The following is a 14,740-nucleotide window of genomic DNA, read 5'->3' as shown; positions in this document are numbered from 1 at the left end:
CAAAAATTCCTGGTTCAAAGAGGTATCTGTATTTGTAATAGTTTATTGACCACTCCCCTCCTCTTTTCTTTGTTGTTGTTATTGTTTTGAGACAGAGTCTTGCTGTAGCTCAGGCTAGTCTCAAACCTATAATTCTCCTGGCTCAGCCCCTCAAGTCCTGGGATTATAGGCATGCACACACCGTGACTACTTATGTGTCATCTTGCATTGTACTTGTATATCTGAATTGAACAGTCTTCTGGATCAACTTCCATTAAAGAAAATCTTCCAAAGTACTTAGTCTCCACTTATAGTCTTTTCTTTTAGCAGAAGATAGTCCTCTGCATGAAGTAATAGGTCTCTACTCCCCCTCCCGCCAAGGAGATGTCCAAATCCTAGATTTTGGGAATGGATGGTGGGAACTTTCTTTTGTATAGAAGTCCATTGCAGGCTTAATATGAGGCTATGTCAGGTTGTGGCAGCTTTGTGGCTACCCACAGCAGCTGAGAGCAAGCACACACTAATAGCTGAATAGGCCAAGGATAGCAGTTGTTTTGAACTGGCTTCTTTGTGGGGATTGAACTCAGAGCTTGGGTGCTGTTCTTGAGCTCTTTTGCTCAAGGTTAGTACTCTACCACTTTGAGCTACAGTGCCACTTCTGGTTTTTGAGTGGTTAATTGGAGACAAGAGCCTCATGGGGACTTTTCTGTCTGGGCTGGCTTTGAATCACGATCCTTAGATCTCAGCCTCTTGAGTCACTAGACATGAGCCACTGGTACCCAGCTGAACTGGATGCTTTCCTACTCTTATATTTGTGCGTACAATAATGCTGTCAGGCCACCATTTCCCCTTTTTGCAGAAGAGTCAAGGAAGCTCAGCCTGGGTCTGTGCCTTGACCAGGCCCCCAGAGCTGGGAAACGTGACATCCTTTCTGTCCCTTTGACTTTCTGTCCCTGTCTGACTTAGCCCAGTTCCATGTGACTAGTGTTCACTTTTGGTTCCCCCTCTGATAATCCACACCCACTGTGGCCCACTGAAAGGGCGGCTGACACTTCATGGAGAAAGGAAACCCTTTCAGAAGGGCGTGAGGAGGGTCTGAAAATCAGCCCAGGCTGCGGGGCGGGGGGCTTTCCAGGAAGGAACAGGCAGGACAGGAGAAGAAGGAAGAGGTGGCATGGAAAAAACACAAAAAGGAATCAGAACTGCGAAGGGAAGAAAAGTCAAACTGGGACAGGAGGGAAAAGGAGAGAAGATGGAAAGAATTTGAGAGAGACAGAGCCAAGGGGAAAAGCTACGTGAGTCTGTGAAATTTCCTGGCCTCTAATCACAGTAAGGTGTTTGAAGACCAGCCACTTCCTTGCTGCAGCCTGTCTGTGCTCTCTCTACAGCCAGCATTAGAAAGCAGGGTTCCAAACAGACCCCCCTGTCCCCCGAGAAGCTCCCCCCACTCAATGGTTTCAGCAACACCTTCACAAGGCCTGGAAAGTTCAGCTGTGGGGTCTGGTTCCTGACTCATTTTAATGAGGAAAAAAAATTTCCTCTAGGAACAAATACATTTTTAATGAGCCATTTTCTGGCAGATTAAATTATTTTAGTAGTCACACCGAGTTTATTAATCTTTTACCATCTGTCGTTGTGCCTTATTAGAAATTCAAAAACATATTAAGAGCCCCATCGCCCGCCCTCTTAGGGGAGTCATCAATTTGTTCACAGAAAATGAGGATTTAAGTGCAGCTATACACTTGCTTTTAATGACTGCTGTGTTGTTTTTTTTTAATAAACACACCCAACTAATAGGAATTAGGGAAATTGTGGGATTTCTCCCCTCTGACACAGCACATTCCTTCATTCTGACCTTATTTCAGAACATTTGTACTGCCAGAGAAGACTGATTTTATTATACTTATTTCTTCTATTTATTTTTGACTTTTCTTATTATTCCCATATAAAAAGTAATAGACTTACTGTAGAAAAGTTTCCAGGAAAGAAAGAAGCCTAAGTGTGAGGTATATAAAAAAAGAGGGGGCTGGGTGCTGGCAGCTCACGCCTGTGATCCTAGCTACTCAGGAGGCAGAGAACTGAGGATCGTGATTCAAAGCCAGCCCAGGCAGGAACACTTATTTCCGATAAACTGTTCAGAAAAAGCCAGAGTGGTGCTGTGGCTCAAATGGTAGGGCATTAGTCTTGAACACAGAGAAGCCCAGGGACAGCTCCCAGGCCCTAAGTTCAAGCCCTAGGATGGGTGCCGGGGGGGATGGGGGGTGGACAGGGATAAGCCAGGCATGATGATGCATGCCTGTATTCTCAGCCACTGAGGAAGTGGGGGCAGCAAGGTCATGAGTTTCAGGTCAGCCCAAAGCTAGTGAGTCCCGATCTCAAAAACCAAATACAAGCAGAAGGGTTGGGGGTATAGCTGAACTGGTAGAGTACTAGTGTAGCCAGCATGATGCCCTAGGGTTAATTCCCAACACCCCCTTGCCCCACAACACACAGAAGGGGAAATTCTAGACTCCATCTTGCTTCCCAGAGAGGAGAGGACCCCTATCACTGAAGGGCCACCAGCTGCCCTGCAAGTGAAGAGGAAGTGAGCATCTGAAGCCAGTGCCCCAATCCATCAGAGGACTCCGCTTCCTGGGATTTGGTAATGATGATGCCAAGGAGTCTCTCTCTGCACAGAGGGCCCAGACCGGGCTCTCTGTCAGCTCTTCCTGCTCAGACAGGCTCCAGGGCTAGGAATATATAGGGAGACTGACCACATGCTGTTCTGAGAGGCACACAGAAAATGGTGCTATCACCCTCTTCCAATTACCTGCAGGAAACAGGTTTCTGAGGGTTTACAACAGCCCAGCTGCTACTTCTGCACTGTGACTCACCCCTGGACTGACAATGGATGTCGTAGGGTCAGGACAGGTAGATATGACAGCGGACAGGGCAGGGGGAAACTGGTGGCTCCTTCACGGCCCTGCTGCTGCCTCTATGGACCTTTTCACAGAAGGCGACTGGAAAGTGGGGCTCTACCACCCAAATGCCTAAGGGATGGGGCCTTGCCTCATGGCCAAGAGGGTGGTGGTGGGGGGAAGCAAATCAAGGTCAGATGGGCATCAAACGGCTCCCCATAGAGCCAGGTGCCCTGCTGATGCTACTTTCGGCCCCCACTCTGATAGCAGCATTTTCATTTTGCAGCGCCTTGACCCTGAAGCAAGTTGAAATTGGAGGAGGATGTTGTTTAAAATGGAAGAGGTAAAATGATCAAATAGCTTACCACACATGTGACATCCCCCTGCCGCTCTTCAATGCATCGTGCATTCACACTACAAGGGTTCAGTTCTGGATTTCTGCAGTTTCTTTCTGTTTTGCATCCTCTTGTCTGATCACCAGTGTACCCAGGTTTGCAAGGCCCACAGCGATAAGATCCCTATGAAGGACAAAGAGAAGACTATGAGGCAGAAGCTCACAGTGGCTGGGAGCCTAGAGCTGTTGTTTATTTTCTGAAATACTCAAGGATGTCCTCAGCGATGCTAGGGTTGAGCGAAGCCCAGGCCTATCTCTGCTTACTTGCATGTCTTACAAGGTCATGTGTATGTTGACCAACCCATCATCAGACTGGATTCTGTAGCAAGCCATTAAGACAGTAAAAGACAGAATTGAACACAAGTGTGTGTGTGTACATATATTTTCAAAGTATTTTTATTTTTTTGTGTGTGTGCAGGTACTAGGGCTTTAAATCAGGGCCTGTCTCTCACTTGGCTTTATCATTCAAGGCTGGCGCTCTACCATTTAAGCCACAACTGTGTGTCTAGCTTTTTGCTGGTTAATTTTTGCTGGTTAATCTCATGGGCCTTTCTGCCTGGGCAGGCTTTAAATTGGGATCTTCAGATCTCAGTCTCCTGAGTAACTAGGATTACAGGCGTGAGCCACCAGTGGCCAGCAGGATTTTAATTTAATACAATTACTTTTCAAAAGTTTTAGGAAAAGAAAGAGTATTACTTGGGAATTGTGTAGTCACTGAACACTGATCTGTTAATATAAACTAACAACCTTCTTACATTTTTAAAGTACTAGCATAATATTTGTATTGAATAATAAATAGTTATCTAACACCCCCATATTGTGATCTTCACAGAAAATACAATGCAAACTCAACATCTACAAAATTAGTCTTACATGAAAATTACTTGTGAAATTACCCTTATAGTGAATGTATGTGCAGCACCTACTTTTGTCCTAATTCTCTCCGTGTGTCCCATATCCTATGCATGTATGTTCAACGTGTATTTGGAGTTCTGACCCATGAGCACAAGCTTGCTTCAATACCAGACTTGGTTCTCACTGGAAGAGCTGTAGGAACTACTCACCAACGTGTTAATACATATAGAATTGAGAACGCATGCTCCGTTGCGACACTCATCCACATCAGCACACACCTACGACAAAAGAGTGTAAAGAAGGTTTAGGGAGAGAAACCTGTGGCTTAGACAGAGATGAAAATAAGACCTCTCTGTGAGTGAAGACAGAATTTCAGGTAGGATGTTGACCCGTGGCATTTAAGCTACCTCTGGGCATTTGTAGCAGGCTATGAGTAATCTAACTTACAGAATTTAAAGTAGCTAAGAAAAGAAAACTTGGACAATGCATCTCTAGAGCCTTTTCAGTCAATAAAGGGTTTAGCATTCTTATCCTTTAATGGGATTCTGTGTTACTTCCTTGCAAATTCTTCAATTCGGGAAAATTCTCTGCTTCTCTTCACTTTTATTATTTGTATTCTTTTTGGTCTACCCATTAGACAAATAATGCTTTTTGCCCATTACTGTCCTCATTTGCCCCTTAGTCTCCTGTTTATTTTTTCATGTCTTTATTTCTCGGTGCTTATACTCAAAGCATTCCTTAAGCTCATATCTCCGCATATGCACTCCTAGTTTGCTAGGTCTAATCGGTTTCACTATTTCTTGATCAATAGTTATTTCTCATCTATAAAAGTTTTATTTGCTACTTTTCAAATTTGTTTGGTTTTCTCACAAAGCTCAATTCCTTAATTATGATGATTCATTTCTTCTCTTATCCATTTGTCCATTTAAGCTGAAACATTTCATGATTCTTCATCGTAGTTTCTTCATATGAACTACTATTTATGGACCTATCCTTATAGCCTGGAATTTTTGCATGCACATTCCATTGGCCCTGAATTTCTTTTACTATAACCAGGGCATTTGGGGTTTTACCGCTTCAGGACTGGCTTTTTCATGCTAGTATTTTGGCATGTCTTTCTGCACTGTGTGTGTTAATAATGATTAGAAGCTCATAACTGTATATGGTATTAACTTGGTGCTTGGCTTTGTGGCAGGCAATTTTCATTTATGCCAACTATGTCCTGAGGCTGAAGTCAAACTCTGGTGCATCTTAGAGATAGTAAAGATTTTTTTTTTTCATTTCAATGTAATGAAGAGAGTAATTCTCCAAGGCTTCTGGCTTTAGGCAGGCATGCTAAGGCTTTCTAAAGCTCCAAGACAGCACTTGCTGTATCTGAGGAAGTGTTGCAAAATCCCTGCTCTTACCCGCTCCCAGCTTCAATTCATAGCACTGGCTTTTCTTCTTTGTTTCTAGAAGCTGCACCATTTCCTTTGATTTCTTTTGACCTTTGATAATGCATTAAAAGTTGTTATCACATTTTGACAAAGTGCCTCCCTCTATTTCAGCCTGGTCTACCATATTGCTGGGGATCAAGTCCTGCATATTTCATGCTATCTACTTTTCTTGGTTTAGTCCATCTTGGAGATTTTGTCTTTGGAGGAGAAGAAAAACTTGAGGTCATTACTCTAGTGGTCCTTGTCATTTCTCTGTGTCCAGCTTGACTCCTTTTTCCAGTATGAAAATGGTGCCCTCTATAGCCTTTTGTTAGGTGGTGAGGATATAATGAACTCTTGCCCTTCTTCAAAGCTAATAATTTCTCTAAGGTAGTCAGATATATTTATAGACCAACCCGTTTAAAGGGGTGAAAAACATCAAAAAGCATTTCACAGTCAGTCAGTTAAATAATGACCAGGATATAGTAGAACATTTGGAAATAAATGGATACTGTCACGAAGTACTCTTATGGCAATTTATAGCATATATAAGGAAAAAAGTTTCCTCGGGGGATTCTCTCTCTACTCTTGAAATCTTCTCATCTCTAAAATGGCTTTTGATTGGCAACAATGACTCTATAAAAGGGACCTAATTTTTCAAAGCTTTTATTTGTTTCCCTAGTTCTCAATCTGCAGGACAAAATGTCCAAAGGCATCCAGCAAAAGCAGTCTGAAATCATGCCACATACCTAGTGTTACCCATTTACTATTTTTCTAGCAATACTCTATTATTCCAGCTTTCATAGCTTCTTCTTTTCTGGATGTTATGAGTGTCAATCCTCAGAAATGCATTGAAAACTTGACAATTCACTCATGGTGTACCCAGCATTCCACATGGCACAAGCTGCTCAAGGAGGTGAACGGGTCTGATGAAGAGCTGGGAAATTGTCCTGATAGGAGCAGAACTTCAGCCCACCTGCTTGTTTGATTTGGCGAAGTTGATTCCAACCCCCTGCACCATGGGTCCTGTGAAGCCCACAGGGCAGGCGTCACACCGGAAGCCAGGAGCCAAGTTCACACAGCGTACACCTGGGTAGCAGGGATGGTATTTACACTGGAGGGGAAAAAAAAATTAGTCTTTAGCCATATGGAAAAAACACTCTTGAACTTTCCCCCAACTATTTACAGATGCTTGTTTATTAATGATATTTTTGGTGGAAAAATTATGTAAGAGAATTAAAGTTTCCAAGTTCATCGTTACCCACTGGACTTGAATGACCCACCTAGTAAAGGGGTGTCTTTTTTGTTGTGTGTGCTGGAACTGGGGCTTGATGTCAGGGTCTGGGTGTTATCCTTGAGCTTTTTGTTTGTTTGTTGACTGCTACCACTCTATCACGTGAACCACAGTTCCACTTTCAGCCTTTTGCTGATTAATTGGAGATAAGAATCTCTTGGACTTTCTTGGCTGCACTAGCTTTGAACCATGGTCCTCAGATGTCAGCCTCCTGAGTAGCTAGGATTACAGGCATGAGCCACCAGGCCCTGGCTGAGGGTTTGCCTTTATTTATTTATTTATTTAGGGCTGTATTATAGAACAATAACACATCAAAATCAAAAGGATACTTAATATTAACCAATCTACTTCCTAATGTAGTAAGCTCATCTGTGTTTTAACTTGGTTTATATATCCCTGTGAATGGCCCATGCCCCCAGACTACCTGTCAGCTGGTTGCTAGATGACTACCAAAGCATCATGGAAGACCTTAAGAAAACAGAGGGGCTGGTGCTTCTTCAGTAAGACATGATTCCCTCAGTCTGTGCTTCCTTCGTGCCCTGTCTAGTTCATAGCTATTCCAAGGCCCTCACAGACTGTGAGATAGGTTCTTACACTTAAAAAAAACCAAACCCTCCAACTTCAGCTAATGTAAAAAACATGACCACTTCCTGTTCTTTCAAAAAAGAGAAAAATTCCAGCACGCAGATAAAGAACAGATGCAGTTCTGTGAAATGCATGCAGATAACGCTCTGATTGAAGGATTACTCGAAACTTTTTCTTTTTTAAACAGGGTCTAGGGGCTGGGATATGGCCTAGTGGCAAGAGTGCCTGCCTCATATACATGAGGCCCTAGGTTCGATTCCCCAGCACCACATATACAGAAAACGGCCAGAAGTGGCGCTGTGGCTCAAGCGGCAGAGTGCTAGCCTTGAGCAAAAAGAAGCCAGGGACAGTGCTCAGGCCCTGAGTCCAAGGCCCAGGATTGGCAAAAAAATAAATAAAATAAATAAAAATAAACAGGGTCTAGCTATGTAGGCCAGGCTGGTTCCAAGCTCATGATCCTCCTGACATCCCCAGAGCTGAGATGAATACGAGGGCTGAGCTTAATTACTAATCAGTTTAGTAATGGGCTGAGTGTCACCATGAGCCCGCAGGCCCTTGGATGTGGGTGGGTTTCAGGTTGCTACCTGCCTTCCTCCCTCCCCCTCTTCTTTCAGCCTTCCTCTGGTTGCTGTGGGCCAGGAGGCATGTTTCAGTGGCAGCCTTCTTATCTGCTATGGACATAGTCCAGTTCTGAGGCTCTGCCCAGAGATCACACCACCTGCACTGGCTGTATTTATTCTCATTGACACCATTCTTGACTACTGTTGTGCTACTCACAAGTTCTAGGCTTCCTCAGCAGATCTTGTTGGTGTGAGATTTCCTTTGCTCTTCTGTTTTAAGAAGCCTACAGAAAGCTATTAAGGTTTCCAAACTATAACTTGGCACAGATCCTCCCTGCTCAACCTTCCAGATATAGGAAAGGCACAGTTCTAATGCAGATTAAAAAACAGCACTGCTGAAATCGGGGCTGGGGATATGGCCTAGTGGCAAGAGTGCTTGCCTCATATACATGAGGCCCTGGGTTCAATTCCCCAGCACCACATATACAGAAAATGGCCAGAAGTGTCGCTGTGGCTCAAGTGGCAGAGTGCTAGCCTTGAGCAAGAAGAAGCCAGGGACAGTGCTCAGGCCCTGAGTCCAAGCCTAGGACTGGCAAAAAAAAACAAACAAACACAAAAAACAAAAAAACAAAAACAGCACTGCAGATGTTGCTCCAACCACAGCACTGTAGCAACCAGGGGTAGAAAAGTTGTAAACAGAGAGGAGAGTGGCCAACATGACCACATCTGTGCATCACCCCTCCTGTTACTCATTGGGCCTCCATGTCTCCAAGGATTCATAAAGAGGGACATATTCACGGATTGTAGGCACGAGCCCGGATTATGGTTTGATTCAGGACATGGCAGTTCAAGGAAGCTTCTAGCCTGTCCTCCTGAATGTTACCTCATCAACGTCAGAGCAGACGATGCCGTTTCCTGTGTAGCCCTCGGGGCAGGGCCCACACTGGAAGCCATCTCTGGTGTCAGTACATCGGACACCTCGGAAACATGGGTTGGAGTCACACCGGCGTGGAGGCCGCGTCGGAGGTGCCGGGGGTGCTGGGGGGACCAGTGCGTTTGGGGTGGGGGATTGAAAGCTGAGAGGACCTAGAAGAAGAAAAACCCCAACAATCCATATTCATGGCCAAGGAATACAAAGGATATAAAATGAAATATTGTTTCCCCATGAACTTTTCTCCCCCTCCTCCTAACTGGGCAGAGCTGCCGCCCTTGGCCTCCCCTCAGCCCATCCCCTCCCCAGAAATCTATCCTCACTCAGAACCACTCAGAAAGTTACTGACCACAGGCCTGGCATTCAGCAATGGTGTTTCGTAAAAACGATGTTTCCTTGACCTTTACAAATAGAAAGGGTGAGGGGGAAAAGATTAGACAGGAATACTTAACAGAACTCAGGAATGATAACCCATGGAGAGCTGTCCAAGAAACTCTTCTCTTACAGTGCTCAAGCAGCCCCTCCACCTGGAGCCATGCAAGTGTATCTAGCCCTCATCTGCAGAGCACTTCTGGCCACCTGAGGCAGAACCCAAGCCCAGCCTCTCTCCTTGTCTGTGCAGGCCCGTAGCTCCAACCTCTTATACAGACTCCTGCTCTGCTAAGGCGTGAGCTTTTCTCAGGGTAGATCCTGTTGGTTACCTGCTGTCTTAGAAGATCTTTCACCTCTGCAAGTAGCTGGTTTAGTTGTGTCATTTGACCCAAGAACTGTCGATTAAAGTCTCCTGTAGGAATAGCAAAAGGGAAAGAAGATGTAGCTAGTCCAAACCAAAGGATTCCCCAGGCAAACATAACAAGAGGATTCAAAACCCTAGGGTCTGGCTGCTGGCTAGTTAGTTCAAGTTCATGTAAGTTATAAAGAAGTGTAATGCAAATATCCCTTGCTCTGAATGCTGCAGAAAGGGCTGATTTTAGCAGATGCAGATGATGACCCACCCCTGGCTGAGGGAGCTAGCTCACTCAGGGCTTTTGGCATGTGTCTTTGCTGATAAGAAGATGCAACCTCCCCAAAGCAGCCCACACCTGTGCTTGTGGTGGCCAGTGGTTCACTCTGCTGCAGGAAGCAATCTTGCAGGCTGGCTACCTGGAACAGTGAGCCCCTCACCACCAGCTTCAGCTCTTCCAAGAAGTCCTGGAAAACAAACAGCCAAGCCCATGCTTAGCTTTCTGCTACCATTCAACACCAATGTGCTTGCAGACTCTCACGATTCATTAGAGAGGAGCCCTGGAACTTGGATGCTGGCATCATGCATGGTTTTATAGGTTCACATTTTTCCTAAAGCCTGTTGGCTCTATCCTTTCGACTGAAGCAAATGTGGAACAAGCCAGTTGCCTGAGTAAACACTGTCATTTAATTTGACCTGGGCATTCATCAAAATGGCTGAGAAAAGGAAATGCTGTTTACCTTCACGGTAAATGAGTTATAGACTGTAATTATAATATTGATTTTGTTTTTGAGCAGGATTGTTTTTAGGATGCCTTGGCTCCATGTTTTTGCAAAGCCTCTGATTTCCTTAGGCTATGAGAATGGAAAATCAGTACATTCTATGATCATTAGGCTGTTGGCACTGACTTTTTTTATATTACTAGTTGATATCAATCATTCATTGTTAGTCACAAAGTCAATTTCCTCATCCCCTTATCTTGTAATGGTTTACTTGTATTCATTTTATTATATTTATAGGTGTTTGAAAATGCTAACTGTTAATGTAAAGTCATCATTGTTATTTCAGAAATGAACATACTCAAGATTTTCAGAGGAATTCTACTTTATGGCTTAGCCAAGTAAAGAGTTCTGCAACATGTGATGTAACAGTTACTGGGATAGGTGTTAGCTTAGATGCTTCATTGTGGGGCTACAATGGTTGGTGATCCAGTATTCTGAATGCTTAGAATACGCAGTCTGACACTTACTGATTGAGTGAATGCATATTTGACTACCAAGACCAAATTGCTATGGTTCCTGCTGATAATCCAAGGAGCAAAGGTTTTGAGAAATGCTAGTGAATACAGTCCCCTATTGATCTTGTTAAGGTCCTGACTTCTAGAAACTTCTACAAACTGGTGTAGGGACACTGGATATGGACACTAATTTCCAAAGGTCAGTGACAAAATTTCTGTCAGTATGATTTATTGGAGATATTTTTTGTAATTTATTTATTAATTAAACAAAATTTTTTTGACAAGGTGTTGTGCAAAAAGGGTACAGTTACATAGTAGGGCAGTGTGTACATTTCTTGTGATATCTTACACCCTATTGGAGATATTTGGTTAATAAAGTTAAGTACACTTTGCTATTAATATTTCTATGTATAAATCTATACTAATAATCTCTCTATCTGGGTGTGGTGGTTCATGCCTGTATTCCCTGCACCGAGGAAATTGAGACAAGGATTTTGAGTTTGAGACTGGTCTGTAGTACATAGTAAGACCCTACTTCTAATCAGCCCTCCACCCCCCAAAAAAGAGAGAAAAGAAAGGAAAAAATAAAGTAAATAAAACATCAGCTAAACAAAATGCCAAACCAAATGGCCATCTGCAAACCAAACTAAAGCCAACAAAAACCCTCTTAGATTTTCATTTTCTTGGAATTTTTGCTTCCAGTTGTTCAAACACAAAATTCTAGGATCAGATTCATAGTTTTTATATTAGCATCTAAAAATCTCACTGCAATCTGAGTTGTAATGAAACTCATTGCTTACACACTGCGTCTTTGAACAGTGTGCAGAGCAGCTTGCAACTGAAGTATATGTAATGAAGTAATACTAGAAATGGAAAATAAAGATTGAGAGAAGACTGCAATATTATAGGTCATAACAGATGAGCATGGTTACTGATTTGGGCATTGATTGCCATACCAGATAAAATCCAAGGACCATGACCAGATATAAATTAGTAGAAAGGACAAAGAATACTAAATAAAGCACCTCCTGGCAGAAAAATTCTAAAAGAACTCTCTGTTTGGTGTGGTGAAGCATACCTCTAATCCTACCACTCAAGATGAGTGAGTTCAAGGTCAGTTTGGGCTACACAGTGAGATCCTTAAAAAAATAAAACAAAAATAAGTTCTAGGGATGTAACTCAGTGGTAGAGACTTGGCACATCATGGTCAAGGTCCTAAATTCCATTCCTAGTACTGCAACCGATGTTTGTAGTAATTCCTATAGCAGGTTCAATGGTATACTAATTAATAATAATAATAATAATATCATCATTAACATGGAATGAAACAAAATACAGAGGTGATGGAACTAAGCTTGAAGTCTAAGACTTGTGAAAATATTCTCTTCTAGTTTCATGAAAAACTAATAAATAATATGGAAGAATAGCTACTCCTTTGTAACTGTACAATAAGAAAAGTTAACTCCAAAGGCTTTGCTTACCCAATGGTAAGCAAAACTTCTCAATTTTTGTTGTATATTTGAATCAATCTTTTAGAGAATACTAATGTCTAGACACCAGGCCCACAGATTCTTATGAATTAGTTTTGGTAGTGGTCCTCTTGAAGATAGATGTGTGGCAAGTTCCTGAGTGATTCTAATACACAGTCAACATTGGACTCATTGGCCTGGAAGTTGACACATTTTCCCAGCACATGATTTTATATCTCATTGGCCCTTGCGGTCCCTCTTCCATTTTGGAGAATGCTTTGCAGGTTCCTACCTGTGCCTTTCTTTGGAAAGTCCTCAGTTCAATAGACTCAGGATTCTGAGAGAGACCAGAAAAGGCTCTGGGAAGATTCTGAATGGAATCCACTTGGGTGCAGTCCACATAGAGCTCTACCGAGCCTGCCCCTCGCTGCAAATTGGTCAACCTCAGGAGGATCCTGTGTCGTTTCCCGTCAGCCAGCTGTAGGTTGTTGAAAACCACCAAATAGATCTTCCCATCATCCTTTAAGTAACGGAGGATGGCTGGAAACAAACATAGATCAATGAATGGAGTGATAAACGGAGAGGAGTTATATCTGTGTTGGGTGGCCTTCTGGTCACTGGAGGGAATGAAAGTTGTAATTACAAACATCAATTTATCATCTTCTGTATGCCAGAAAGTATCCTAGGCACATGCGAGACACTAGGACAGGAGCCTCCTTTCCTCCCATGAATGTTTTGTGCTGATGGATAGACATGATTAATGGCAAATCTCAAAATAAGCAGCAAAGCTTCAGCTAGTGAAAAATATAATGATCAAATAGAATCCTCACCAGAAAGTGAGCCCAAATCCAAGTCACTTTCTGGGAGGATAAATCCATCAGCTCACCAAACACTCACTGAACACTACCATGTGCTCCTTACTGGCTTAAAACATTGAGTTCTCCTCATGGCAATGCTATGAAAACACAAATGAAGAAAATGAAGTTTGATTAGTGAAAGAGCTTCCTCAAAGAATGGTGGGACTAGAATCTGAATCCAAGTGTGAGCGATTCTATGATTAATGGGCATGGATACATGTCTGTAAACACATGTCAAATAGAGTACAGTCTTTTATATTGCATTTGAACAGCCCATTCCCAACAAATGGTTAGCAAATAAAGAAGTTAGCAGATTTACTACCTATTCTCTGTCTCTGTCTCTGTCTCTCTGTCTCTCTCTGTCTCTCTCTCTCTCCACCCCCTCCCACACCTCTTGGATGGCAGGGGTCATACTGGGGCTTAAACTCTGGGTCTTGTACTTGGGTCTTGTACCCTTGCTTAATTTTTTTTGCTCACGGCTGTTACTATACTACTTGAACCATGTCTCCAGTTCTGACTTTTTGTTGGCTAATGGGAGATACGGTCTCTCAGATATGTTTGCCTGGACTGGCTTCCATCCCTGCTTTTCAGATCCTAGCCTCCTGAGTAGCTGGAATTATAACTGCAAGTTACCAGCTCCTGGCTTTACTTTTTATCTTTATTATTATTATTATTATTAATGCAGGAAGATGCCAATTTTCATGGGATTGCTAAATGAAAATTCATAAGACTTTTTAAATTCTGGTTTTTAGCTTTTCTTTTTAAACCATTATTATCTTGAACATATGGGGCCTTAAGATAAAATCTAGTCATAGAAGCTGACCCTTTGAAAGTGGAGTTCCTTGGCTGAGATTTGCGAGAGAGATTAAAGTGATTTACTTTCAAGGTCTTAGTAACTCAACCAAACTCCATAGGTCCAGCCACAGGTATCCATTCCATACCCAAATCACTCTGTAGACACAATTGCAGGAACAAGAGAGGCTGACTGTACGTTGTTGCTGGATAGTGGTTGTGGTAAATACATCACTGCAGCCTCAAAGGCCTAAGTCAAAGCTTTCAGCCACCCCAGGGTGGGAAAGCTTTAAATTGTCAGAACAGGTCTGGAAGGGAAATTAGTAATGTGCACCAAAAGTTTAAACATGTACAGATCCTATGACTAAGCAAGGCTACTCTAAAGACTTGGAACTAAAGGAATTAAAAGAAGAAACATTGGGCTGGGAAGGAGGCTTAGTGGTAGAGTGCTTGCCTAGCATGCATTAAGCCCTGGGTTCCATTCCTCAGTTCCACATTCACAGAAACGGCCGAAGTGGTGCTGTAGCTCAAGTGGTAGAGTGCTAGCCTTGAGCAAAAGAAGCTCAGAGACAGTGCCCAAGCCCTGAGTTCAAGTTCCAGCACTGGGAAAAAAAAGAAGAAGAAACATCAAGAGATATGGATGAGTGGTCATTTCAGAAATATTTGTTATGGTAAGCATTTGACAGGGTGTGTGTGTGTGCAAAGAAACAGTTGTTTACTTAGGTTATAGCATGATAGCTAAGTGCCCATA

The 14,740-nt window shown here is 42.9% G+C and overlaps 1 protein-coding gene across 1 annotated transcript in view; it reads right to left on the bottom strand.

Annotated features, from left to right (window-relative positions):
* Thbs4 (thrombospondin 4) overlaps positions 1–14,740 on the bottom strand; it is a 38,671-nt gene that overhangs the window by 13,031 nt on the left and 10,900 nt on the right. Inside the window, exons 2-9 of the mRNA XM_048331138.1 lie at positions 12,633–12,880; positions 9,993–10,101; positions 9,612–9,694; positions 9,260–9,311; positions 8,863–9,065; positions 6,517–6,654; positions 4,335–4,403; positions 3,242–3,394 (exon numbers count right to left, since the gene is read on the bottom strand). Of these exons, the coding sequence (XP_048187095.1) occupies positions 3,242–3,394; positions 4,335–4,403; positions 6,517–6,654; positions 8,863–9,065; positions 9,260–9,311; positions 9,612–9,694; positions 9,993–10,101; positions 12,633–12,880 (1,055 nt within the window). The remainder of the gene's footprint in view (positions 1–3,241; positions 3,395–4,334; positions 4,404–6,516; positions 6,655–8,862; positions 9,066–9,259; positions 9,312–9,611; positions 9,695–9,992; positions 10,102–12,632; positions 12,881–14,740) is intronic.

Source organism: Perognathus longimembris, chromosome 22, assembly GCF_023159225.1.
Source record: "Perognathus longimembris pacificus isolate PPM17 chromosome 22, ASM2315922v1, whole genome shotgun sequence".
Lineage (NCBI taxonomy): Eukaryota > Metazoa > Chordata > Mammalia > Rodentia > Heteromyidae > Perognathus > Perognathus longimembris.
The sequence above is the reverse complement of the archived record's forward strand: the minus strand, read 5'-3'. Positions and strand labels throughout refer to the sequence as shown.